Consider the following 27571-nt stretch of genomic DNA (forward strand, 5'->3'; position numbering starts at 1 on the left):
ATAGTGTCTTTATTCTTATCACGATATGCTGCACCTGAATTCCAAACTTTACACGCTTATCCTGCACGAGACAAATGGTGCATCTCGAGTCATGGACCTTTGACGTCACATATGATGCGTCCATGAGCATCGGTTCACACAACATACCAGTATGTTCGTTTGTGCATCGAACCAATCTAATATCTCTTGAATATGTGTAAGTCTTCATATATTAACCAACATGTATGGTATTCGCGTTTCTTTTGGCGGCGAGTATATATTTCTGGACATATCATCAGAGACACCTGCAAATACTTTCGTAGCCGGTTCTAAGATTAAAAGAGGTACGAGCTAATTCAATATACATAAGGCTGAGGAAGCACCCTATTGAGATAAACATCCAACATGTAAGCATCTTCACGCAGCCTCACTAGCGGGTACAAATTATGAGACTTCTCATTATCGCTTGCAGTTTGTGTCTTCTTTCATCATCAATGTCTTGTCAAGGTCAGTTTGTACTTTTGATGTCCTCATTATCTACTTATGACGTCATTACGTCACAGTTTCGCGCCAAAATGAGCCCGTGCATAACATTCTGTAAGTTTTTGTTTGGTAAACTGACAATACCACGTGTTAATCGGTTTAGGTTCCCCGTCCGTTAATGATACAGTGAGTCGCAAGCGTGGTGATAACGTATTACATGGAATGATTGGTAGGTGTCGTCGTAATTAGGGTAGAAGTTGGAAACTGTATCTGTGTTGTTGACGTGGCTCAAGCCTATACGTTACAGACAATGTGAAAACACAGGCAATGTGTAAAATGTGATTCACTAGCAATTTACAAAATGCCTAAATATTTATGTCATTTTACAAACTGACTGAAATATCTGTCCATTATTTTACAGATTGAATAAAATTATATAGAGGATCAAAGGGATTTAAAGCTTCACAAAAGACTAATTATGCTAAAATTAGGAGCCGAAAATAGGGAAAAAAGTACACTGACTTTCGTTTTCTTTTAATCCTATCTTTTTCAGTCGAAGGGTGATGTAACTAAGCATACACAAGTTTGGAATTCATTATCATAATAAAATAAATGGAAACATATTTGTAAAATGACTGAAATATTCAGTCGTTTGATAAATTGTCTAAGTGAAAATTTCACACATTGACTGTACTATATAACCTAAACAAGTAAAACAGCGCCAAGCTTGCTACGCAAACCAACAGTGGAACCAGTTTATCCGTGCTGAATGGAAATAGCCCTTTACAGTTTCGTGGGGTCCTAAACGTTTCTCCTGTTCTCTCATCAAAAGGCTAGTTAATTCAACATGGACGCCGTTATGTCTGAGCTTGTGTACAACTATTTTGAAATAATTTTAGTCTCGTAGGTGACCCATGTATCCGACACAATTTGAAATATTCACTTCCGTGTCAACTCTTTCTGTAATGTTTACCATGAAAATAATATGCATATGGTACCAATAAAAATTGGTTTAAATACATTTTTTTACCATCACTCTCTCTTTGATTTGACAAAATAAAATTATACAACTAATACACATCTATAATTCACTTAACATTTCAACAATGACTGATCCAATCCATTATAAAGTTTCTCGCTACTACGCGTATCTCATACAAAAATAAGACCTTTTTCACACAAGTAAGTACGTGGATATTGGTTTTGTAAAAAAATATTAAATAAACGCAATTACGTACTGCACTTTTCACAGAATTTGCATGTCTTAGTTTTCTACAAAACCGACCAAAACAAACATCTTTATGTCAAATAAGATAAGAAACAGTGAGCTACTCACATTAAGTTTTCATTTCAGCCTAGTCATTCAGACTGATCAGCATATTATTCCTTAAAGTAAACAATAATACCAAAACATACGGGTTCTAACGCGAACCAGAAATGCTTATAATGCACGTGTATGTTCAAAATTGCCTGAATTACTTTCTTCGTTGAAGATAATATGTTCCAGGAAAAAGATAATGTTCTTGTTTTAATAAAATAGATAGATTCAAGTTAACAGAGCTTATGAACATACGGACGCATGAGTACCGTTCCATCAGTTGAATAGAATATCTTTCTTAACAAATGCGATTAAGGTCATTACATTAATTCCAATAGCTACGGTTTTGATTTTACCCTCGCTTCTCGAGCACCTCGTTTGAATTATCTCCCTTGTCGTGTTCGTTTAACGATTGTAATGGATCCGAAATTGTCTCATGGTTAATATGTTATCGATTTAAACTAGTTCCACTGCAATTACGCGTAGACAGACTATGCGCCACATATATCCAATAGACAGTAGCCCAGTCACATTAGGCATCGTTTGAAAGAAACGTAAATAATTATAATTATCACTGACAATATATATATTTTTTAATTTAAACAAAGATTCCACGAGTAGTTGTCTAGAAAATAACAGGATTGCTGTTCGGTTTCGGGAAATCTCGCGTGAGTTCGTGCTTGTCAACCTGTAAACAATATGGCTGCTGAAACGCTTGACTAAGATGTATGAAAAGGACATTTACCAATTATCATAGTAACTACTGGTTTACTTCCACTGACAATTTTGTAAATTTAATATTTTGTCCATATGGATCACCGTACTCGTGCTATGTGTTGAAATGTGTTTCGCATCACGTGTAAAATCACCCCGTACCGAATGGGAAAATCTCGAACTTGTTGCTAGTTAACATGCACAGGTTTTCCTTATCACATTAGATTCAACTCTATGCTCACCGCAAGAAACCAATGCTTTAAGAACTGTCGTGAAATGTATATGCTAGTACACATGCTTGTTTTAACACCAATCACAAACCGAAAATGTGAGTTCATAGCTAGCTAATGGTTCGTAAAGTAACTGTTTAGCTCGTAATTTGTTTTTTATTTAATGTCCAACCAACACAATTTTACAAAGACCCTTACGCTAGTTTAATGTTGTCGTGATAAAGTAGAAATTATCATGATTCATTAACATGATGTAATTATACAATTAATCATCAACTTAAGACGACATAAGAAATATTGGAAATTTTCAAATAAAATACTCGATATTATTATGAATTATGGTTGAAGGTAATTCAAGCTTTTATTGATCTCAGTGATCCTTTAATACAAATACTATTCCATGTTAGATTATTGATGCCATTTCAGCCTATTTGACTCTTTTAACAATTAGAAACTGAGAAGTAACATGGTAAAGACATAAAACTGGAAAGTCTGAAACTACAATCTCTTTTCTTTCTTCAGTGGAATTTTATTCAATGACGTCATTGGTAATTTCACACAAAATGTTATTTATGTCTTGTACCCATGGAAAGTATTTTTCAAATAAATGTCTGTCATGCAAAACATTTGTTTTTTTCTGAAAATGGTATTTGAATGAGAATATTGCAAAATCAAAAGAAGGATCAGTGGGCACTTTACTGAATACCTAAAATTTAAGAACATGCTGTGAATTAGTTTAAATCTGCCCAAGACCAGCAGTTGTCATTTGTCACAGCAAAATAGAACAACAGACTTCCAACCATGACACCTGTGTAACTGTAAAACCTGTTTTCATTATATATTTTTTCAGATATTCACCTGGACCATCTGTGTGAGCTATGGCTGGAAGAGACCTCTACCCAACCCTGCCTGATGGGCGGGGCTCATTTCGAGTTGGTGCAAACAGGCGTGTTGAACTCACATTGCAAAAGGAATTGGATGATGTTGCCTTCAGGTCATTAGCAGAAATCTCCAGCAGAAAGGAGGCTGTTAGGCTTGCACCTCTCACTGATGATCAGATAACTGCAAAGTAGGTTTAAGAAAAGACTTCATTTTTGCCCAAGCAAATTAATTATTTACTTTACAAATACATGCAGAAGAAAAATTATGATAAATGATTTAGGACATAAGAAGCCATGACTAATTGTAAAACTGCATTGAGCTTAATACCATATTTTCTTGTGTATATTGCAAACCAATTTTTGGGGTTACTGGTTTTTTTTAAAATGGCTATTCTTCCATTAAGGTTATGTTTTGGTTGAAGCAAGCAGAAGAGAACAAACACAGCGGTAGAAATTGGCAAACTGCCCAATAGTTAAGGTATTATGAGGACTAGTAGAAATTTGCCATTTTTAAGGGTTTTGCTATATGTTATCATTATAAAATACTACTGGACTAAAACTGTTAGTTTCTACTGCTGCAAACATAGTCAAAATGACAATTTAACTGTACATTTTTTTAAGGAAAGATAATCAGACATGATTACTATTGATGCTGAAGGTATCATATGGATAGGTTAAATATGTCTTATACAAGTGACTGCCTTTGTGGTCTAGTGAATAGAGCGTCTGCCTGGAGAGTGGAAGGTTGATGTTTTGAGCTCTGGTCGCATCATATTTAAAGACGTTAAAATATGGTACTTGTTGTTACCCTGCCTGGTATTCAGTTGGATAGCAGGATAAAACTGGCATTAGTTAAGACTAGTACAAGCAGCCACAGACATGTCGCTATATAAGTGCAATGATCTTGGACATGACGTTAAACCCCATTTCACCTCACCCTTTTGACATTAGGATGACAAGAACACTTTGATTTTATCCCTTTTCAATGTTTACTGTACCGCCTCCGTGGTCTAGAGGTAGAGCATCCGCCTGGAGAGCGGATGGTCCAGGGTTTGATCCCCGGCCGCGTCATACCAAAAGACGTTAAAAGATGGTACTTGTTGTTACCCTGACTGGCGCTCGGCATTAAAGGGCTGAAACAAGGACTGGTCGGCTCAGAGTCAGTATACTGTGTCTGAGTGGGGTATTCGTGTTAAACTGCGGCATGGTATCTCAGTGAGCTAGCACTATAAATCAGCATCAGTCCGGACTAGTACAAGCAGTCACACACAAACACACGTACATGCACGTCGCTATATAAGTGCAATAATCTTGGACGCGACGTTAAACCCTCACCTCAGTGTTTACTACTACAACACATTCTTATTAATCTCTTAGTTTTACAATGAAGATGAATATAAACAATCCCGTATGATTTTAATAACAATAAGATCAAGAGATTAATATCATTCATTATGTTTAAGCTTACTCATTCTATGTGGTTTACAGTAATATATGTATTGTGTATTGTGATCTGTATGCCAACTAACTGGTCATTTATTTAAATCAGTAAATAATATCCACATGATCTGATGGAGTTGATCTTCATTGCAGGAAACTTCAACCTGAATTCAAGCCACAGAAAGTTCGCGACAAGAAGAAAACTGTTCCAGTGTTTCATGATGATCTTCAGCCAACTTCATATACTAAGGTATATCCACATTATTATATCAACACAACTTTAGACATTAGTTCTATCGATTCCGGGGTAGAATAGGTCTTCAGCAACCCATGCTTGCCGTAAAACGCAACTATGCTTGTCGTAAAAGGTGACTAACGGGATCGGGTGGTCAGGCTCGCTGACTTGGTTAATTTACGTCATCAATCCCAATTGCGTGGTGATGCTCATGATATTAATCACTGGATTGTCTGGCCCAGACTCGATTATTTACAGACTGCCGTCATATAGCTGGAATATTGCTGAGTGCGGCGTTAAACAACAAACCAGAACCAGAACCATTAGTTCTAACTTTGAAAATATCATGTGGATATTATTTACTGATTTAAATAAAAGACCAGTTAGTTGGCATATGCTGCATGTGCAGGGTCATATATTGGAGTGAGTTGATCCACTGTCAGCTGTCCAGTGTATCTCCATTCCATTAGGCTACAGTAAATTAATTATTTTTAAACATATATGCATTCCTCCCTCGATTCTTGTGTAGCAACATCCTAAAACAGTTTCCATCTTCTAAAAACCTTTCACCCGAACACCCCCCGCATCACCATAGTCACCGCCCAAACAAATGGGTCCCACGCTAGAATCCTGTGTGCTGTGGCCTAAGCAGTTTGATCACCTGACACCCCATGCCACATCATTCTGTTTCTAGAGCTGACAGGCTAGTGTAAGTGCGATGTGGGGATGGTCAGGTGGGCATATAGCGTGTGATGGATAAGTATGCACATGCAGAATTCATCATCAACAATCAAGTCTGGGCCAGATGATCCAGTGATTGATATTGTGAGCAACAATCTATGCTGTTGACATTGACCATGTTGACACACCCTCACCGAGTCCAACCACCCAATCCATTAAGTCGTCTCTTACGACCAGCGCAGGTTGCTAGGGACTAATTATCATGCATCATAGGTTTTCATCCATAGAACTCTGAAGATCCGGGTTAGAATGGATCTTCAGCAACCCATGCTTGCTCGTAAGAGGCGACTATGCTTGTCGTAAGTGGCGATTAATGGGATCAGGTGGCCAGGCTCGCTGACTTTGTTGATGCATTCCGTCATATCCCAATTGCATAGATCGATGCTCATGATGTCAAACACTAGGTTGTCTGATCCAGACTTGATCATTTACAGAGCGCCTTCATATAGCTGGAATATTGCTGAGTGCGGTGTTAAACCCCAAACAAACTACATCCACACTCTTAATTATTGGTAAGCATGGCTAATAGCTGCTTTTTGGAATATGCAGAATAAGGACTTGCAGAATTACTCCGGATTTCGGCTAGCCATGACCCTTCACCATGTCTTCCGACTCGACTACAATATGTGTTTGTCTGTTATCTCAGGACCACTTCCAGCTGATTCCCAACATCCCCCCCTACAACCCCCTGGATAAGCATCGACGCCCTGACGTCCCCGACAAGATGCGAAAATTTCCCTATGCCAGGGAGCACACTGTCACTACAGCAGGTGAGGCAACGAGGACGATTATTTGATTGTTCAGGATTTGTGCCTTTAGTTTCCTTATTGGCCCGGGTTCGATTTCCCACATGGGTACAATGTCTGAAGACTATTTCTGGTGCCCCTTGCTGTGATATTGCTGGAATATTGCTTAATGGGGCGTAAACCCATACTCACTCACTCACCCCCACTGGTGTGTAAGTAATTGCTGGCCCAGATTGCTTTCCTTTATACTTGACTGCATTTATCGGTGTGACAGTACTTACTACAGTGTAAAATCTATTAAGCCACTCATTCACTGATGAAACCCGTGAAGATCCAGGGTTAGAATTCGTCTTCAGCAACCCATGCTTGTCACCCCCTGTTAGATCCAGGGTTAGAATTTGTCTAACAGCAACCCATGCTTGTTTCCCCCTGTGAAGTTCCAGGTTAGAAGTCATCTTCAGCAACCCATGCTTGTCTCCCCCTGTGAGATCTGGGTTAGAATTTGTCTTGAACAACCCATGCTTGTCTCCCCTCGTGAAGTTCCATGTTAGAATTCATCTTCAGCAACCCATGTTTGTCATAAGAGGCGACTAACGGGATCGAGTGGTCAGATTCGCTGACTTAGTTGAACAAACAAAAAAACATTCACTGATGAATGTGATTTTTCAATGCATGTCATGATTTTCTTCAGATTTGAAAAAGGCCCATGTGTCGTCAGTGGGAGTCGTACCAACAAGAGCAAGGTATTTGGAATTAAGACACAGACATAATAAGCATTGCAGGATATTTCGATTCAAATGAATGTTTCATTTTTAATAATACATTTGGTCACAGTTGATGTTTCAGATGTAAATTATTTTTGAACCTTTTTTTTTAGACTTTTGTTCCTTCTTCATAGTAAGGCAAATCATTATGTAATGTAATCCTCTTGTCACACAAGTATATCATACAGATTAACTTCCTATTGTAAAAGGGGCATTTTTGGCTTAGACATCTAAAGTGCCGTCCTATGATTGTGAGTTCGAATTCCGGTTCGACCTTATTATGTCTCTAGGTTTGTCAGCTCTATACCTGTGCACATGGGTTTCACCAGAGTGGTAAACATCTGAGACCTGAATCACTGCGGGCTTTCCTCCCTCTTTAAGGACTGTCTCTGTGGTCTAATGGTAGAGCATCTGCTCAGAGAGTGGAAGGTCGGGGGTCCAATCCCTAGCCGTGTCATACCAAAAGACGTTAAAGATGGTACTTGTTGTTACCCTGACTGGCACTCTGCATTAGGGGCTGAAACAAGGAGTGGTCGGCTCAGAGTCAGTATACTGTGTCTGCGTGTGGTATTCATGTTAAACTGCTGCATGGTATCTCAGTGGGCTAGCACTATAAATTCAGAATTAGTCCGGACTTGTACAAGCAGCCACACAAACACACACACAAGTCACTATATAAATGCAATAATCTTGAATGTGACATTAGTCCCCATCTCACCTCCCTCTTTAAGCTGACACTAAGCAGCATTAAACCTAACTCACTGACACACTCCTAGTGTAATAATGCCTTCTTAGGATATCATCCTTCACATCATTGGCAACAGAACATGAACATGAACATGAACAACAGAGCAGTGTGAGACTTTAGCCACAAGTCTGAGTCTAAGAACATTCTGTTTTCAGTCTAGGAAACTCGGCTAATTATTGTCCATATAATAACACTAAAATATACTGAAACTGAAGCTAAGAGACAGCTTTGGGTTGTGTGACTCAAAAGACTTTGCTACAGTCTGCAACAGTCTCTGATTATTTTGTGCCTGACTGAATGGTTTGGAATTTTATATGCCTGAAAAAGAAATATTATTTTCTAAATATTTGTATATCAATTGTCTTTCACAGTGCCAACTTGGCTGATCTGAAAGTACTGTTGAAAGGAGCCCCAGCTGTTGCTAGTGTCTTGCAAGGGGAGATAACTCTGTTAGAAATGGAGCAAGTAAGTTCATTCAATCCTAATGCTAACTAAACTTTAAAATATACTGTGTGAACACATAGGAGGAGTTCCGTGTGCAATGGAAGAATCCATTCTCATTGAACAGGGGGCTACAGTGGAGTGTAATCTCCCCCCAGGGGTCTACGATGGCATGTCATTCAGAGCACATGGAGGTCATGCTGTATGTGTATTCATCAATGCACCATGCTGACTTTATACATGCACTGAAGGCCACAAGCAACTTTCCACCCCTACAATGTTGTTATAGACTGCACAACGTATGCAAATCCATGCATTCAGGATGTGATTTGAATAGTTTGTTCAGCAGTAGATTACATCTCACTTTGTATAACTTTCAACTTAGATATGTCACAGGGATAAATCGTGCCTACAGCCCAAGTCATTTTGTCTAAAATGTAAGTTACATGGTCTAGTAGAAGAACGTCTGCCTGGAGTGTGGAAGGTTCGTTGTTGGGTCCCTGTCCGTGTAAAAAGCAAAAGACGCTTAAAGATTGTACCTGTTGTTACCCTGTCTGGCGCTCGGCATTAAGGGGCTAAAACAAGGACTGGTTGGCTCTGAGTCAGTATACTGTGTCTGAGTGGGGTATTCATGTTAAATGGTGGCATGGTATCTCAGTGGGCTAGCATTATGCAATCGGCATTAGTACTATTACAAGCATACACAGACACACACACAGACACACAATGTTGATAAATTTCTTAAACATTTTCCTCTCCAGGCAAACCAAGCTACCCCTTCCACGCCCCCTCCACCCTCGACGGACATCCCTCGCATCGTCCTCAATGACAAGATGTACCGCCTAGAGGAGGACGCCAAGGCGGATGCGGAGACGAAGAAGAAGCCTGCCATCTTGTCTCAGACTGGCACCATACAAAATGTCATGTTCAGTGAGAGGCAGAAGCCGCCACCTCGACCATCCTACCTGAACAAACGCAAGAGGTGTTCTCGTAGGAATGTCATCAGCCCAGGTACAGATGGATATTGCTAGAGACATTATTAAGATTAATATTTTGAGAACCGTCTCATTTCATTCAGAACAAATTCAAAGTAGATCTCATGTATATAAAATGTAGGAACCCTTCAGTTGTCATTCCTCCAAAGTATTTTTCCTTTTCGTCCAACCAGGAGTTTGTTTTAGAAATTGCTTATAAACATTATTGTACCACCAACCCTATGATTTTGGAAAAAATAGTTCTTAAACAATGTGATTGAAAAAAGGGGCCGTAGGACATTTTGGGTAAATATCAGTCAATATCCAAAATATGAACCAATCTGAAACCGAGTACTGAGAAGCCCACAAGGATTTCAAAGTGTAATCCTACTTAACATGCTTAGTTCACTCACTCCCACCGTGATGAATGGTTGATGTATTGGTATGAATGTGTATCTGTGAGGTGGTTTACTTTAAAGTGGTCTACACTGGCTGAAGCTGATGGCCTGGCTGATGTGGGGTCGAGACATTTCCCTCCAAATGTTCTGTGGGGAAATGTCTATGTGGGGTATTGTCCTGTGGGGAAATATCTATGTGGGGTATTGTCCATGTGGGGAATTGTCTATATTGGGTATTGTCCTGTAGGGAATTGTCTGTGTGAGTTATTGTCCATGTGGGGAAATGTCTGTGTGGGTATTGTCCTGTGGGGAAATATCTATGTGGGGTATTGTCCTGTGGGGAAATGTCTATTTTGGGTATTGTTCTGTTGGGAAATGTTTATGTGGAGTATTGTCCTGTGGGGAAATGTCTGTGTGAGGTATTGTCCTGTGGGGAAATGTCTATGTGGAGTATTGTCCTGTGGGGAAATGTCTGTGTGGGGTATTGTCCTGTGGGGAAATGTCTGTGTGAGGTATTGTCCTGTGGGGAAATGTCTATGTGGGGTATTGTTCTGTGGGGAAATATCTATGTGGGGTATTGTTCTGTGGGGAAATGTCTATGTGGGGTATTGTTCTGTGGGGAATTGTCTGTATGGGGTATTGTCCATGTGGGGAAATATCTATGTGGGGTATTGTTCTGTTGGAAAATGTCTGTGTGGGGTATTGTCCTGTGGGGAAATATCTATGTGGGGTATTGTCCTGTGGGGAAATATCTATGTGGGGTATTGTTCTGTGGGGAAATGTCTATGTGGGATATTGTCCTGTGGGGAAATATCTATGTGGGGTATTGTTCTGTGGGGAAATATCTATGTGGGGTATTGTTCTGTGGGGAAATGTCTATGTGGGGTATTGTTCTGTGGGGAAATGTCTATGTGGGGTATTGTCCTGTGGGGAAATATCTATGTGGGGTATTATTCTGTTGGGAAATGTCTATGTGGGGTATTGTACTGTGGGGAAATGTCTATGTGGGGTATTGTCCTGTGGGGAAATATCTATGTGGGGTATTATTCTGTTGGGAAATGTCTGTGTGGGGTATTGTACTGTGGGGAAATGTCTATGTGGGGTATTGTCCTGTGGGGAAATGTCTATATTGGGTATTGTCCTGTGGGGAAATGTCTATTTTGGGTATTGTCCTGTGGGGAAATGTCTATGTGGGGTATTGTCCTGTGGGGAAATATCTTTGTGGGGTATTGTCGTGTTGACAAATGTCTGGACCCCGAATGGGAAATTATCCATTTGGGGAAATACCCTACACTCAACTGATGTGATATGGAAATCTGATTTTAGTTTTATAACAAATGAGAAAGCCATGCTCTTGCATGGATATATTTTAACATTAATATTTGAAAATCGTACTTCTCTCTTTAGATTTAGCCCTTTTTTCAAAAAGAATTTCAAGTTGCAAAGTTTAGATTTTATGTTTGCTTCACTGGCAAAGTGGTCTTGTGATGTGCCAGCTTGATGTGGATGGAAAGCCCGAAGTGATGCAGGTGTTAGACATTTACCACCTTGGTGATACCCACGAGCACGGGCAAGATGCTGACAAACCTAGAAACCTAATCAGGGCAAATGTGGAATTAGAATCCATGATCTTAGACGACTGGGATATTTATGTTCATTTCCACTTTTGAAGTTCCACTAATTTGATGAATGTAATACTTCCGCATGATTATCATAGTGTTGTACGTGTGATGTGTTCCCACATGCTAGTTGGAGAGGATACTGAACCAAGTCGACAGAAGAGTGCTCGCAGCATCCCGTCCTCCCTGCGCAGTGCCCCCATCAGCCTGCCTGATGACACGGTTTACAGCAAGTACGACAAGGCCATCGAGGACATGGACACGGACATGGAGAATGTGGAGACGGCCGTCGGTGTATCGGAGGCTGAACTCAAGAGTAGGGCTTCTAGTGTAGGTTGTCTACCATATATTTATATAACATATGGACTTAACAGATCACTGCTCAGAGTTTTTATCTTTTTCTGAATCTAGATGTTTAATTTAACTTTGAAGATGGGGATCATCCTTGTTATCCTTGCAACTATTGGTGATCCCAGTTTCAAACATGTAGGGATTCACTTGTACTTCTCCTTCAGAAATCACCAGTTCATCTTCTGAGAAACATTCATCTTCCATGACAACTCGTAAACTAGTGTCACGGTTAGAGTTGGACATATCAGCAGGTTATTATTGATTTGAGCTCACGCTACCACCAAAAGGAACAAGGTGCTTCATCCTTTTATACATAGATCGGCAAACTTTTTAAACAAAGAAAAGTCTCAAAACAAAACAAGCGAGATGAGTACTGAAACACAAACAATAAACGCAACTGAAGAAATAGCATGTTTCACACATCTATATCACACCAAATAGTGAACTCAGTTTGTGATATAAGTGTCAATTGCTTGTCATGAGCAACAACAAATTATTGGCTTGTGTGATCAGGTTCACTGACTTGTTGATTGCATGGTGTGGGGCATTGCTCATGATATCAACCACTGGTTAGTCCTAGACTCGATTATTCACAGGTTGCTGTGATATAGCTGGAATATTGCTGACTGTGGCCTAATAAAACAGACAAACAATAGCAATGAAAAATCAGACAGAATGACTCACTCGCTCACCTACCCACTTGCTCACTGTTATCAATCCTATTGGCAATGATTGGGGTATCGTGCTGGAAGCTGAGGCATCGAAAGTCCCCATGATCCCCAGCGAGGTAGCATAGCTTTGGTTACTGGTGGCCTATGGCCACGTTTAAACTGTATTAATAATAATGTTATATATGTTTCACAAATTTGTTTTTAAATATAACTTTGTATTCATGACTCACTTGTGTATATATCAACTTGTTCTCGTCACTATATGGCTGAAATATTCATGTTGTGACGTTAAATTTTGACTCACTCACTCTTACCAACATTGTCTCCTGATGTAAGTGTGACTATTCCTGCAATATTTCACCAGAGGTAATGTATTAACCTTTGTCACAACAACCGCCTCCGTGGTCTAGTGTTAGAGCGTCGGCCCGGAGAGTGGAAGGTCCAGGGTTCGATCCCCGGGCCGCGTCATACCAAAAGACGTTCAAAGATGGTACTTGTTGTTACCCTGTCTGGCGCTCGGCATTATGCGGCTAAAACAAGGACTGGTCGGCTCAGAGTCCGTATACTGTGTCTGAGTGGGGTATTCATGTTAAACTGCGGCATGGTATCTCAGTGGGCTAGCACAATAAATCGGCATCAGTCTGGACTAGTACAAGCAGCCACACAAACACACACATGTACATGCACGTCACTATATAAGTGCAATAATCTTGGACGCGACATTAAACCCCATTTCACCTCACCTCACCACCTTTGTCACAACAAGTTAACACTTTAAGTAATCATTTGCCCACCTCAAGGTAATGCGGTATCTGTACTGATGTCATCCTTGCAGGTGAAGTCTGTCCAAGCGCTCCTGGATGAGGCCAAGAAGATCAGCAGCCCAGACTCAGACCCCCTGTACAAGCAGCATCTGAAGTCAGCAGACAGGAGGAAGCAAGGAACCCCCACTCCGCGGAGATTACGCAGCGGCAGCATCAAGAAGGAGACACGCAAGAGTGCAGGGAAAGGTCAGCTTCTTGCTTGTAGTGTCTTCCTGGTGATCAGGTGTGAATAGGCATCTTTGTTTTGTTTTACCAGGAATTGTAAGATGAGGGTCGACACTGAGATGTGATGCTGAGTTGTGACACTCAGGTGTGACGATGAGGTGTGACACAGGTTCGAAGATGTGATGTGACACTGTGGTGTGATGATGAGGTGTGACCCTGAGATGTGAAGATAAGATGTGATACTGAGGTGTGACACAGGTGTGACGATGAGGTGTGACACAGGTTCGAAGATGTGATGTGACACTGTGGTGGGATGATGAGGTGTGACACTGAGATGTGAAGAAAAGATGTGATACCGAGGCGTGACACAGGTGTGACACTGAGGAGTGACACTGAGATGTGACGAGATGTGACACTGAGGTGTGACACAGGTGTGACACTGAGATGTGAAGATGTGATGTGACACTGTGGTGTGATGATGAGATGTGATGCTGAGATGTCACAATGAGATGTGATGCCGAGGTGTGAAGATGAGATGTTTTGCTGAGATGTGACACTGAGATGTGTTGCTGAGATGTGTTGCTGAGGTGTGACGATGAGTTGTGACACTGAGATGTTTTGCTGAGATGTGACACTGAGATGTGTTGCTGAGATGTGATGCTGAGGTGTGAAGATGAGATGTGACACTGAGATGTTTTGCTGAGATGTGACACTGAGATGTGTTGCTGAGATGTGATGCTGAGGTGTGACGATGAGTTGTGACACTGAGATGTTTTGCTGAGATGTGACACTGAGATGTGTTGCTGAGATGTGATGCTGAGGTGTGACGATGAGATGTGACACTGAGATGTGACACTGAAATGTGATGATGGATGTGACAATGAGATGTGACAGTGAGATGTGATGATGAGATTGAAGATGAGATGTGACACTGAAATGTGATGATGGATGTGACAGTGAGATGTGACAATGAGATGTGAAGATGAGGTGTGACACTGAGATGTGAAGATGAGGTGTGAAGATGAGGTGTGACACTGAGATGTGAAGATGAGGTGTGACACTGAGATATGACAGTGAGATGTGACAATGAGATGTGATGATGGATGTGACAGTGAGATGTGACAATGAGATGTGAAGATGAGGTGTGACACTGAGATGTGATGATGGATGTGACACTGAGATGTGATGATGGATGTGACAGTGAGATAAGACTGTGGCTGTGTTACAGGTGAGAAGGTCAAAGGGAAGCTGTCAGCTAGAGATCCAGAGGAGGAGAGTGGGGGAACGTCCAGGCCACGGTCCGAGCGGTCAGTCGATGAGATCATCTCCTCCCTCAGAGACCAGTCCAGGACGGGGATGTGAGTTGGACGCAGGACTTGTCTCTCTGTAGTGTGAATCAGGCTTGTGCAGAATGCTATATGCCTGTTATCTGAGTGATAGTCAACTACATCATCAAAACCATTTTAGGGGAATCTCACATACCATATATACAGTAAACAGCACCCCAGAAAATTGACAAAGAGGGGTGCCCTTTAACATCTTACACAATGAGTTAAATTTTGTTTTCAGACATCGAGCAGTAGTAAACGAAACTTATTTCAAACATCGATCAAACTGAAAAATTTCTAGCCACTTGGCAGATATATATCCCTTTTGCTCTGCTGTTTTCTGTAAAAAAAAGGTTTTATATATGACGTGTCATGTAAATTTTTGGTCACATATTGGGGTGCTTAAAAGGATTGGTTTAGAATTTGCTTATGGGTCGCTTATAAGGGCAGGGCATTTAATATGTTGAATACGGTATGTACTGAATGGAGGGCAGGTGTTCAAAGGTGTATAACTTTGCTGTGCAGAGTTTGGTTCTTTGACAGGATCAGATGGGCAGGGTTTGAGTCCAGATTAAGATCCTTTTCCTGATGGCACCAAACCCATGCTTTTCGATTCAATTAAATTCAGATCTGTAACTCCCATACGATACCTCTTTGCGTGAACGTCTGGCCACCCCTCCATAGAAGGTCACGTCCGGTGAACACTGAGGGAACTTAAACTGCCTAATCTAAATGAAGGATGTGTGAATTCCTGAGCTGATCAGATCCACTGTCTAATTTCTTTAGCTTTATTTCCTTATCATCTTGAATCAGAAATTTCAGTTTTAACAATAGCAAACCAGCACAGAACACAAATATTCCTACGATGGTACTCTCCTTTTTGGGTGTAGATGCAATGGCTCTCAGAAATGACATTTGGAACTGGATGGTTTCTTCTTTTCGGAGATACAGAAATCAAATTTACTGGTTTGAATGCTTCCCTCACTTGTACCAAGTATTTAGGGGCGGTCGGGTAGCCTAGTGGTTTAAGCGTTCGCTTGTCACGCCGAAGACCCGGGTTTGATTCCCGACATGTGTGAAGCCCATTTAAGGTGTCCCCCTGCCGTGATATCGCTGGAATATTGCTAAAAGCGGCGTTAAACCATACTCACTCACTCACTCACTCACTCACTGTACCAAGTATTTAGAATCCTCTACTCTGATTGGCCGAATAGAAAGGTCACCTGATGCGATCCGCTGAGGAGGGGTAGAGAGGACAGTGAAGTATCGCCCTGGAATAAAGGTTTGATTTGAATGTCATGCTTGTAGGTTTCAACAAAGTGATAAACCTCTCTAGTTTAAGTGGCCGTGATATAACTGACTACTGTTCAAGCAGTGTTAAGCCCAGCTCCCTCTCTGGCTTGTGGGAGAATGTTCATCGAGAGATGTTAATCCTACTTGTACTTTTTCTGCTGTAATTTCAGCGTGTCGGATGCTGACCGGAGGATCCAGGAGATCATGGACAGGGTCATGTCCCGGGCCAGTGCTGTACTAAGTGATATAGGTACCTACTGACCAGGGCCCTGATTTAGGCAATCTTAGTGCTAAGATGATCGCAACTCCCATACTTAGTGCTAACACCACAGATAGCAGTGCTAAGATCAATTTGTGGAAGTGGAACCTTGGACCTGTTTCACAAAGGGATCTTAGCGCCCGGACTGTCTGTGGTAAACTATGGGAGTTAAAGTCACATTGCTAAGATGGCTTTGTAAATCAGGTATTCAATAGAGCTGTAGCATGTTTATGGGAGAGAGAACATTTTTAGTCTTGTGGTTTTAGGCTAGAGAGAATGACTGGTTTTAGAAATGATTTCACTGGGTCATGTTCATTTCATCCATTGATTGATATTGGTTATATTGATAATAAATCTACATTCCAAAGTGACATCATTTGGGAGTGGGGTGCCAGTAGCTCAGTGGCCCAAGGTGCCACAAAACGCTGTGCAGAGTTGCATCCCTTAGGTATGCCAGGATCTTCTAATCAGGGACGATTCCAAGATAATGCCCTGAATTTCATCCTTGGTTTATCAGAACCATACCATGCTGATCGGGTTTTCAAAGTGGTTAATGTCAAAGACCTCCATCATTTGAGTCGTAATGTAGGTCATTCATGGTCTGTTATATTTAACTGGTCTTATAACTCTAACTATTTATTGCAGCTGTGAATGAAGCAAGTGACAGCCCGGATGGTCATCGAGGTCAGTTGAAACTTACGTTTTGTTCAGTCTTTCTTGCTGGATCTGAAATGTCTGCCTTGTCTATAAATTTGAGAACATTTTTCTATCTGCACTTCCATGTCATTCACTGTTGTGGAATACGATCTGTTTCTATTTCAATATTTGTCATTTACGTGGGTTTTTTTTTTCACAGAAGCACATTTGAGTGAGTCAGTATCGTGAATGAGTCTAGAAATAGTCTTTGTGGTATTGCCAGATGGTACCATTGTAGACCCAATAAGTCTGACATTAGGTGATAGTCATTTATACTGGGCTGGGTGGGCTGGAGAGATTCCGAGGAGCGTCATCCGAAAACACAATCAGCTCACGAGAGGTGTCGAGTTTTGTACAATTTGTGTGAATTTCGAATTAAAGGTTGTTACAATGTCCAAATCTTCAAAGAAACAGAGTTGGATTTATTAAAAGTGAAAAAGAACTTGATCAGAAATCTCCAGACCTAGTTGCCTACCCCAATGAAAAACATCTAGTCCCACTTGCACAAAGCAATCTTAGTGCTAATACCACTGTAAGCCTATAAAGTATAGGAGTTACCATGATCTAATATAGATATATAGATATATAGATAGGAACTCACTGTATCAGTGTAGAATAAATAGATTAATTATCATTTCCTGATAGTCCCTCATAGAGTTCTAGGTAGCACAGGTTCCCAGAGTTCCCTGTTTGAACTGACTAAAATGGACAGTGGCTAGTACCGATACTTGGATAACTGACCCCAGGAGGGATCAGCTGTCAGTGAGGCTAGATTAGACCGCCACCGGTCTAGTGGTAAAGCTTCCACCCGGAGAGCGGAATGTCGGCGGTTCAATCCCCGGCCGCGTCATACCAAAACATGTTAGAGGATGGTACTTGTTGTTACCCTGTCTGGCGTTCGGCATTAAGGGGCTAAAACAAGGTCTGGTCGCCCCAGAGTCAGTATACTGTGTCAGAGTGGGGTATTCAAGTTAAACTGCGACATGGTATCTCAGTGGGCTAGCACCATAAAATCGGCATCAGTCCGGACAAGTACAAGCAGCCACACACGCTATATAAGTGCAATAATCTTGGAACGCGATGTTAAACCCAATTTACCTCACCCCATGACCAGACGAGGTGATTTTACAGGTCAACATTGTGATATTGTTAGCTATTGCATGAAACAATATTTTGTAAAATCATTCATTTTCTGATAGAAACATATAATACCATAGATAGCTTTCCAGAATAGGACTTGCATAATCCAGCTTGTCATACCCGTTTGAGTTTAGTTTAATTTTTTTTATTTGATTATAGAAATATTTCACTTTTAATTGATGTAGTTATTAGTAGGTTGTTTATTTCACCTCTTTCCTATAGCTAGATGTTCCTCAGTTGCTTGTCTCTGTGTGTTTGATTGTGCTGCGTAACCCTAGATGAAGATGCTGATAACACAAGGGAGGTAACTCCTCAAACTGGCGACGAGACTTCACCCTCTGTTCCGACTCCTGACATTGATGTCATTCTAGACGCAGATGACCCTGGTATACTTCATATCTTTCTCTATCACATGTGATACATTCCCGATTATCCAGTGTATCATATCTCCATTCTATACCCAGGAGTCTAGGCCCATTTGCCACCATTTTGAGTCTAGATTGAAAAACAAAGCTAAAAAAAAAATAGACCCCGAATATTATTACATGATTAAAACAAGAGATATATCACGAGTGTTCAACTTGACTTTTGAGCGCTGTGTCTTATGCAACCTGAACATTTTTTAGTATAATAAACCCCCTGTGTTAATACTAAGGTTGGTTGGTTTGTTGTTTAACGCCGCACTCAGCAATATTACAGCTATATGACGGCGGTCTGTAAATAATCAGGTCTGTTTTTAGTCCAATCAAAATTGCGCAACAAAATCGAAATCCGGTTGGTAAACTGTCATGCTGATTTCGATCGATTGCAGGATTTGCAAAGCATGTGCACCGCCAACTCGTTGTTAACAGATATTTTCCAAATCTTTTCATGATTTTAAGCAAGGTGCTCACGTGATTTGATACACTTTGCGATGTAAGACCCATTATAGATCTTGATTATCGATCAGATCGTCTTGACTGGGCGCCGCCATTTAGTTTGAATCGAATGCAAGTGATACGAGAGGTGGAATCTGATTGGTCAATGGGAGAGGCTTAAAAGGGACATAACTCGTAATAGCTACTGATGGTGCTACGATCGAGCCCAGGAATTCAAGCCTAGTTCGGCAAGGATGGAAACTGGACTTTTTAAGTCAGTTAACTCTCTTGCCTCGGGAAGATGGTCCAGAAGAGGCAGTTTGATTGGTTGTTGAGTTCTTGCTTTTGAGGAAGCGAAATTCTATGCTATGTTACAAGAGCAAGGGAGCTAATGACGTGACGTCTGAACCTCAGCTATAGTGTTAAGGGTCCATTGTATTTATCATAATAGAATGGAGATTTCACACACTGGATAAACGAGTATGCGTGTCATATGTCTGTTTCATCAGAGACCATATAATAGTCTATTATATGGTCTCTGGTTTCATTTAATGTAAAATTGAATATAATATCTGTTGTGTTTTGATGCATGTGTTGATTTATTACTTACAGGATAATACTATTTCTTATTGCTTCTTGACTCAAATAGCCATTGCAGTTCTGAAAACAAACATATATCAGTAACACATATATACATCAATATATCGTCAAATAATTTACTCATTATCACGATTATAGGTCTAATTCAAAAGATCCCTCAGTTGAGTTTTATTTGTGAGTCTTTTATCATATATTTTATTTTCAATTGGATAAAGATTTTTTACTGGTATAAGGAAATATTTTTACAAATATATTTCAATTTCTAGTTCCTACTACTCAGTAACAATTTACGTTTTATTCTAACTGTTTTCTGGATTTTGACTAAAAAATCTATCCTCTGTGAATTTGCAACAATTTACTTTGCTGCCCTATATCTAGAAATAAATCCAGACAGGATTCCCTTGTAGGGATTCTGGGGCAAGTACCCTATGCTTATTGTGTGAGAAGGGGGCACAGGTGGCCCAGTCGTCTAAAGCGCTGCGATTCGCTGTGCAGAGTTGCGTCCCTTGGGCACGCCAGAAACCTATGATTGTGGGTTCAAATCCCGGTTCGCCCCGATTATGTTTCTAGGTTTGTCAGCACCATACCCGTGCTCGTGGGTTTCATCGAAGTGGTAAACGTCTGAGACCTGCATCACTTCGGGCTTTCCTCCCACATTAAGCTTACACGCCACGATATAACTGGAATACTGTTAAAAGCGGCGTTAAACCCAACTCACTCACTATTGTGTGAGATGACTTGATAATAGGAACTGACTGGTCACAATGTTATCAGAGTATGTATAGTGATAGGTTGGTTTTAACAAGGGGGGGGCAGATCTGTGATCTGTCTGATACCAGGAGTTGTAGCAAGATCGAGAGGTACATGGGGATTTATGCGTCCTCCGGCTCATGGTATAAAACCTAACGATATGACATTGTAAAAGAATTATAACTATTCAAAATTGATAGAAAACAGTTGTTTGATTGAGCTGAGGTTAACTTGTGCTGTGTCACGTGACTTCATTGACTCAGCATTTTGCTTCAAAGTCGGCTACACAGGATTTATTTTCCCGATCAGAAATCCATGTGCAACTTTTTATTATTCTTGGTGGGGTATAAGGGATTTATTCATCCGCTGAAGAATTTATTTCCATCCAAGGCGGGATACATGGTATTTTATCAAGGTCACATGAACCAATCAGATCTCATCATTCTGACATGGAGGTGTGATAAAGTGTACTTTTCTACCCATGTGGCATACATGCTCACATTATCAACCCTTTTTTGGAGCAAGTACTTTGAAGATGCTAGAGTATACCTGTAGATTGTTGACTTGAATGTTAAACATCATGAACTAACAAACAATATTTTTATAATTAAATTCTAATATTTAACCAAAAGTCTCTAATGAACAGTAACACTGACATATTCTCTCAAGCTCCTCACAGCCATAGTCTGTTCCCGGTGCTCTCTATACTATCGCTGCCACCAGTCAAAACTCCCCACTGTGATAGGTGGCCCCAACCATGCTTGGAGTTGAACTCGCACCCAAATGACCGTTATGTTTACAAACAAGTGACGACTGTTGTGACGCCGAATACACTTACCGCTGATAAATTACTGTCTTTGTTTGTCAATTTGAATTTCTATTTCATTAAAAGTATCATCTTTAATTGATATAGTAAGAATGTAAGGGAGAAGTTGGTTGATTTTCCGTTTGTTTGCAATCTCAAACCAATATGATTATTAAAGCAACAAAGTAAATTCATCTGGAAAACATGGTCAGTCGTAAACCTTTTCAAAATGAAATATGATGGCATTTCCAAAGACATAAACAAAAGTATAAACGTTACTACATATGGGGTTAGAGGGCAAATTTCAAGATTCCTGTAATGGCCGCGCCCACACTGGTGGCAGCGATGTTACCGAGAGTGTAACGAAGGTGTCACTCGCTGGGAAGGAGCTTGATATTCCCTGTTCAATGTGGACGGAGTTGTGTCCCTTGGCTACCAGGATCTGCTGGTTGTGGTTTCAATCCTATTTGCCCAAGTTGTTATCATGGGTTTGAATCCCAGACTCACACTGTTTATGGTCTGTCAGCACCATTGTCATGCTCATACATTTCACCAAAGTGGTCTACGACCTGCCTAAGTTTGGGTTTCATCCCACATTAAGCAGACAGTCTGTGATATAGCTGAAGTACTGTGGAAATCATCACTAGACATCCCGGGGGGCACGGGTGGCCCAGTCGTCTAAGGTGCCGTGATTCACTGTGCAGAGTTGCGTCCCTTGGGCACACCAGAAACCTATGATTGTGGGTTCGAATCCCGGTTCGCCCCGATTATGTTTCTAGGTTTGTCAGCACCCTACCCGTGCTCCTGGGTTTCACCGAAGTGGTAAACGTCTGAGACCTGCATCACTTCAGGTTTTCCTCCCACATTAAGCTGACACGCCGCGATATAACTGGAAAACTGTTAAAAGCAGCGTTAAACCCAACTCACTCACTCACACACTAGACATCCCTCAGATACTCCCCAACGGACACTGATGTACAGTTAACATCCAGTCACTTCCATTTCTTTTGATTTTGTTCTACTTTCACACACTAATTCTGAGATTTCAGTAGAATTTTAACATTAACAATAATCTGATTGTTTCATCAAATGAATATTTATGCCTATTATATAACAAATGAATTCATAATCAACATCTACAAATGAATATCAACATATATAAGGTAGGGCCGAAAGAATTTACGTGTTTCATCCCTTGACATAAATGTAAGATACCCATATCTATCTATATCTATTTATTAAGTGATTAAATATTTATATGAAGAACAAAATAAGTCCTTGAGTGAAATATGAATAATATGCTTTTCATTTAACTGCTTTTCCACAGTCAGATAAGATGATGTGTCATGTGTATCAGCCAGTCTGTATCTCTCTGTTAAGACCGAGTGAGGGGAGATCTGAGTGTGCCGGACCGTATCCCAGAAGAGGAGGAGGACGTGCTTGAAGGTGGGGAGGATGCAGGGATGCTTGGACCAGGCTTATGTCTCTATCTGTAATCCATGGACAAGCCAACCATCTTTGTGGAGTCATGACAATAGTTTACACAAAATTGCATCCATACATTCGAGTGAAATATATTATGGATTTTGTACCAAAAATATCACCAGGAACAGTTTCTGACTAATGACTCTAACCATTATTCCTAGGCCTGAGTGTTGTAAATCCCTGATAATTCTGATTTATCTATTGTTGTGTTGTAGATACATTCCGTGCTGAGGTCCTCCCCACTGAGCAGGTCAGTGTTGTTGTGCTGAGCTATGTTTATTTCTATGTTATTAATTTATTTTAGTATTGTTTACACTAACCTGTTAGTGACATTTTTCATACTTATAAAAAGTTTTTTGTTTGGGAATTGAAACCAAAATTATTTTGCAGTTGTGTGGTCAGTCTTTATAGTTTTCACTTTTTGTAAATGCCAGGTTTGTTTGTAATGGGCATACTGTATTCGACATAATAAGCGCCCCTCTCTAATAAGCGCCCACAGGGATATTTGCTAATATATTGGCTAATGAACAATCCCAATTAGCACTCCTTCCAACTGATCTATGTACACAAGACTTATGTTTTAGTCTGTTTTCAGTCGTACAAATGGGTATCTCTCATACCCTCACGTCTAGTCGCACGTTTAAGAGGAAGCCAGAAGCTGGAATGTAAACATTAAACTTGTTTCCGTCCGGTTGCGCACGCACCTCCCTATGACATGTCACAAATCTCTCAGCGCGCCTCTGCGCTGGTCGCTCGAGAAAGTCTTTCGCGGTAGCCTGCTAGTTTGTATTCTACTAGTACTTATCGCTTATCTACAGTTGTTCTAATAAAGTAATAATATGTCTTACCTGTAGACTCCTGGAATGTAATCCTTGGTAATCCATTGTTTGTGTTCAACGCGTGTTTCGCTGTTTGACAGTGATTCTACACGTGGCAATATGTCGGGCATTTGTGCCTCGTGTCAACGAAAACTGTCTAAAGTAGACCCTCACAAGTATTGTCCTTCCTGCATCATTAAGAACGGGTTTTCAACGTGTTCGTGGAATAAACGTTGTAAAGGATGTGAGAACTTGTCTTCAATAAACTTTAACTTGTATCTTCGTGCGTTGGCGAAGCGGGCCGCTGACCAGCGCTACAAGCAGAGAAGGTCATCGGTTGGATCCTTGGACTCTGCACCCTCCGCATCAGGCCCTGGGGGTGGCGAGTCGACCACACCTCAGAAATCAGTTGATAAAGACCCGCCTCAGTCAACTTCAGTTTTCGACAAGACATGTGACCGTTCGCCTGCTGATGATACTACCCGCACGACTGGTCTTCGTCATTCGGTTGATCGAGAGCGTCACTCAGCCTCCCCCGTTACGACGGGACCGGGTGGTGACGAGGACCATGAGGGGACTACGGTCCCCAGTCGGTCCGTATCTCGTTCTACCAACGACGATAGGGACGTCGTGCGGGACGACAGTGGACACAGAAGTCGTTCCCGTTCAAGTCGGGACGACAGGACGAGTGCCTCGTCGAGAGACAGTACACGACACGAGGGCGTTCATCGTCATCGTGGTTGTCGAATGTATGATTCGGACGATAACTACGATGGGGATCGTAGTACTTCTACAGTTAGAGATCGTAGCCCTCGTCCCCACGGGGACGTGCGACGTTCTCGAAGGGAGTTTCGGGGAGTTCAGCGTCGTAGTGAAGATAGTGACAGAACGACGACCTCATCTCCCTTTCATATCGACCCGGCTTTGATAGCCCAGATCACGGCGGCGGTCCTCGCCTCGACGGCGTCGACCAAGAAGGATACGACTACGTCGGGGGTCCATGGCCCGTCAACTAGTACAGCAGCTCCTTCATCTACGCCTCCACACTCGACGTCGACGATGGATTGTGACGACAGCCCTCCTAGGCCTCCCAAAGAACGATGACAACCCGACGCGTGCGGGCTTTAAGGTCGGAGATACACCGCAGTCTCTTCAGTTTTCTCCTCGCGATGTCTTCAGAGCCATGGCTCACGACATGGACCAGAACTTTGGCTCTGCTCTGCCTGGGCAGAGCTTCTGCAAGCCGCCTGGTTGATCTCGTTACCCGATCTATGGCATGCCGTTTTCGTCACCCATGACTAGGGATTTGGACTGGGGGCTACTCTTCAAGAGACCAGCGCCCTCCACATTTGGAATCCATGGACACTGCTGTTCGTCACCAGCTGCAAACTCTTGCTATGCTGTCGACAGCGATCAAGGCCCTCTCAGTGTGCTTTGAGGAGAAAGAACCCCAGGACGAGGACGACAGGACGGTGCCTTCGGTCCTCACCTGTATGCAACGGTGGATCTCGGACGTCCTCGCCCAGTCCCGATATGTATCGGGCCAGATTACTACGGCGCGTCTGGTTACATCGACTGCACTGACCTACCTGATCGTCATGGCAGGTCACTCTTACGGGCCCCGTGGACATCGCAACAGTTGTTCGACGGTTGTACCAACAACGTTCTGGACAAGTACTCCAGGGAAGCCGAGCGTGACATCATCATTTCGGCTTCACACAACCTGTCCAGACGGCCACCGGTTTCGAACGCCCCACGACGACGTTACCGAAACGAGAATGTGCAACGGGCCTTCTGTAGGGACGTGCCTCGACAGCCGTCCCGCAAGAGAGATTCCGACAGGAAAGGTCGCCAGGTCTCCTTTTCCAAGTTTCCCAGAGGGGGACAGTGCCAGCGGGGGAGGAAGTGAGGTCCCTTCCCCCGCCGTCGCCGTGGTTGGAGTCTCCCCCGGTGACACTACCTTTAGACGAGCTACCGGTAGGGGGGCGACTTCGTCACTATGCCCACAAGTAGGTTTTCCTCAACGACCCTTACGTTCAGAACATTTTGACAACAGGCTACGCCCCACGCCTGAGATCGACGCCACCAGTGACGTCATCCCCGACATTCCACATTCCACCAACGGATCGGCTGACGGCGGCCATCGATTTGTTGGTGGAAAAGGCGGCCGTACTTCGCCTGGGGACATCGGCACCATCGCCGAGGTACTACTCGCCCATCTTTCTAGTACCCAAGAAAAACTCCACAAAGATGCGGCTTATTTTCAATCTCAAAAAGTTCAACGCAACATACCTCCAACCGCCCGACACATTCACCTTGATATCCCTCAGCTCTCTGCGTCGGATGATATTAGCGAACGACTTCCTCGTCTCGTTAGACCTTCAGGACGCGTATCTACATGTACCAATAGCTTCCGAGTTCCAGAAGTACCTCCGATTCGAATACCAAGGTATTCCTTACCAGTGGGCGGCCCTCCCGATTGGAATTTCTACGGCCCCGTGCTTTTTCACACGGATCATGAAGACGGTCGTAGAATGGCTCCATCGGCAGGCGATCAGGGTCGCCTTCTACCTAGACGACGGGCTCCAAGCTCACCAGTTTACAGAAGCCCTTCAAGGTGAGTTGGCGACCACCCTGAGTCTACTACGGTACCTCGGGTGGATCGTCAACTTTCAAAAGTCGGACTTGGTACCAACTCAGTACATTAGGATACGCTTCCAGACGGGAGTCAATCTGGTCCAGGTACCTCAAGACCGTTGGGACAAGATTGTCAGCAGCGTTCCGAGACTTCTACATGCCTCGGCGTCGGTGCACACGTGGCAGGAAGTCCTCGGTCTGTTGACATCGGCCCAAGACTTGACTCGTCGAGGTCGTCTTCAACTTCGTCCGCTGCAGAGATTGCTGTACCCCCACCTGGAGTTTCCCAATCTCCTGGTTCCACTTCCGGCGCAGCTACGTTGTCATCTGGAGTGGTGGCTCCAGCCGTCGAACGTTTGCGAAGGCGTCTTTATGAGCGAGCCTCCGTTCATACTACACCTATTCGTAGACGCGTCATTGGAAGGCTGGGGAGCGCACTTCGGGGACGACCAAGTGGCCGGGCTGTGGTCGCCAGTAGAAAAGGTCCTCCACATCAACTGCCTCGAGATGGAAGCAGTGATTCGGGCGGTCGAGTTTTGGAAACTTCGACTCCGTCGGAAACGGCTGATGATACAGTCGGACAACTCCACAGTCGTCCACTGCGTCAACAAACAGGGAACAACTCAGTCGGCGGCCCTTCTGGACCGGACATTCAGGTTCTTCGCCCTCGTCGACGACTTGGATATGGGCGTACGCGCCCGTCACATCCCGGGGGCCAAGAATGTGATGCCGACGCCCTGTCGAGACCATCGAGGCCGTCTCCCACGGAGTGGATGATCCATCCGACAGTCTTTCATCTGCTGACAGATCGACTCTGGTTGCCCCAAGTAGATCTCTTTGCTGCCCCGTACAACAACCGCCTCCCTCGATTCGTGTCGCCGGTTCCAGACCCACGGGCATGGGACCACAACGCTCTAGCGATATAGTGGGGGGGTCTAGACGCTTACGCGTTTCCACCAACGGTGCTGTTACCATCGCAACTGGTGACAGTTCGTCAAACGGCCAACCTACGTCTGCTTTTGGTCGCGCCTTATTGGCCGGCCAGAACATGGTTCCCGGAACTTCTTCAGATCATCGATCAACCACCGTTCCCGTTGCCAGATCGAGACGACCTCCTTCTTCATCCTCACACCGACGACTTGCATCCGGGGATAAAGAACTTCCAGCTTCACGCCTGGGTT

The 27571-nt window shown here is 42.6% G+C and overlaps 1 protein-coding gene across 6 annotated transcripts in view; it reads left to right on the plus strand.

The window, feature by feature from the left end:
* The first annotated feature begins 2458 nt into the window (after positions 1 to 2458).
* Positions 2459 to 27571, plus strand: part of LOC124139639 — an 80777-nt gene continuing 55664 nt past the window's right edge. For 3 of the 6 annotated variants that reach the window (XM_048387589.1, XM_048387591.1, XM_048387594.1), the window contains exons 1-15: positions 2469 to 2536; positions 3575 to 3793; positions 5199 to 5295; positions 6668 to 6791; positions 7459 to 7510; positions 8651 to 8744; positions 9482 to 9731; positions 11842 to 12041; positions 13569 to 13743; positions 14951 to 15080; positions 16514 to 16593; positions 17248 to 17286; positions 18717 to 18824; positions 22831 to 22896; positions 23151 to 23185. In XM_048387589.1, the coding sequence (XP_048243546.1) occupies positions 3603 to 3793; positions 5199 to 5295; positions 6668 to 6791; positions 7459 to 7510; positions 8651 to 8744; positions 9482 to 9731; positions 11842 to 12041; positions 13569 to 13743; positions 14951 to 15080; positions 16514 to 16593; positions 17248 to 17286; positions 18717 to 18824; positions 22831 to 22896; positions 23151 to 23185 (1641 nt within the window). In that variant the 5' untranslated portion in view covers positions 2469 to 2536; positions 3575 to 3602. Of the gene's footprint in view, positions 2537 to 3574; positions 3794 to 5198; positions 5296 to 6667; positions 6792 to 7458; positions 7511 to 8650; positions 8745 to 9481; positions 9732 to 11841; positions 12042 to 13568; positions 13744 to 14950; positions 15081 to 16513; positions 16594 to 17247; positions 17287 to 17458; positions 17471 to 18716; positions 18825 to 22830; positions 22897 to 23150; positions 23186 to 27571 lie in introns of all 6 variants that reach the window. The other 3 variants (XM_048387590.1, XM_048387592.1, XM_048387593.1) reach the window with 3 other exon arrangements.

This window comes from Haliotis rufescens, unplaced genomic scaffold (assembly GCF_023055435.1).
Source record: "Haliotis rufescens isolate VD_foot unplaced genomic scaffold, xgHalRufe1.0.p SCAF_7, whole genome shotgun sequence".
In the NCBI taxonomy this organism is placed as follows: domain Eukaryota; kingdom Metazoa; phylum Mollusca; class Gastropoda; order Lepetellida; family Haliotidae; genus Haliotis; species Haliotis rufescens.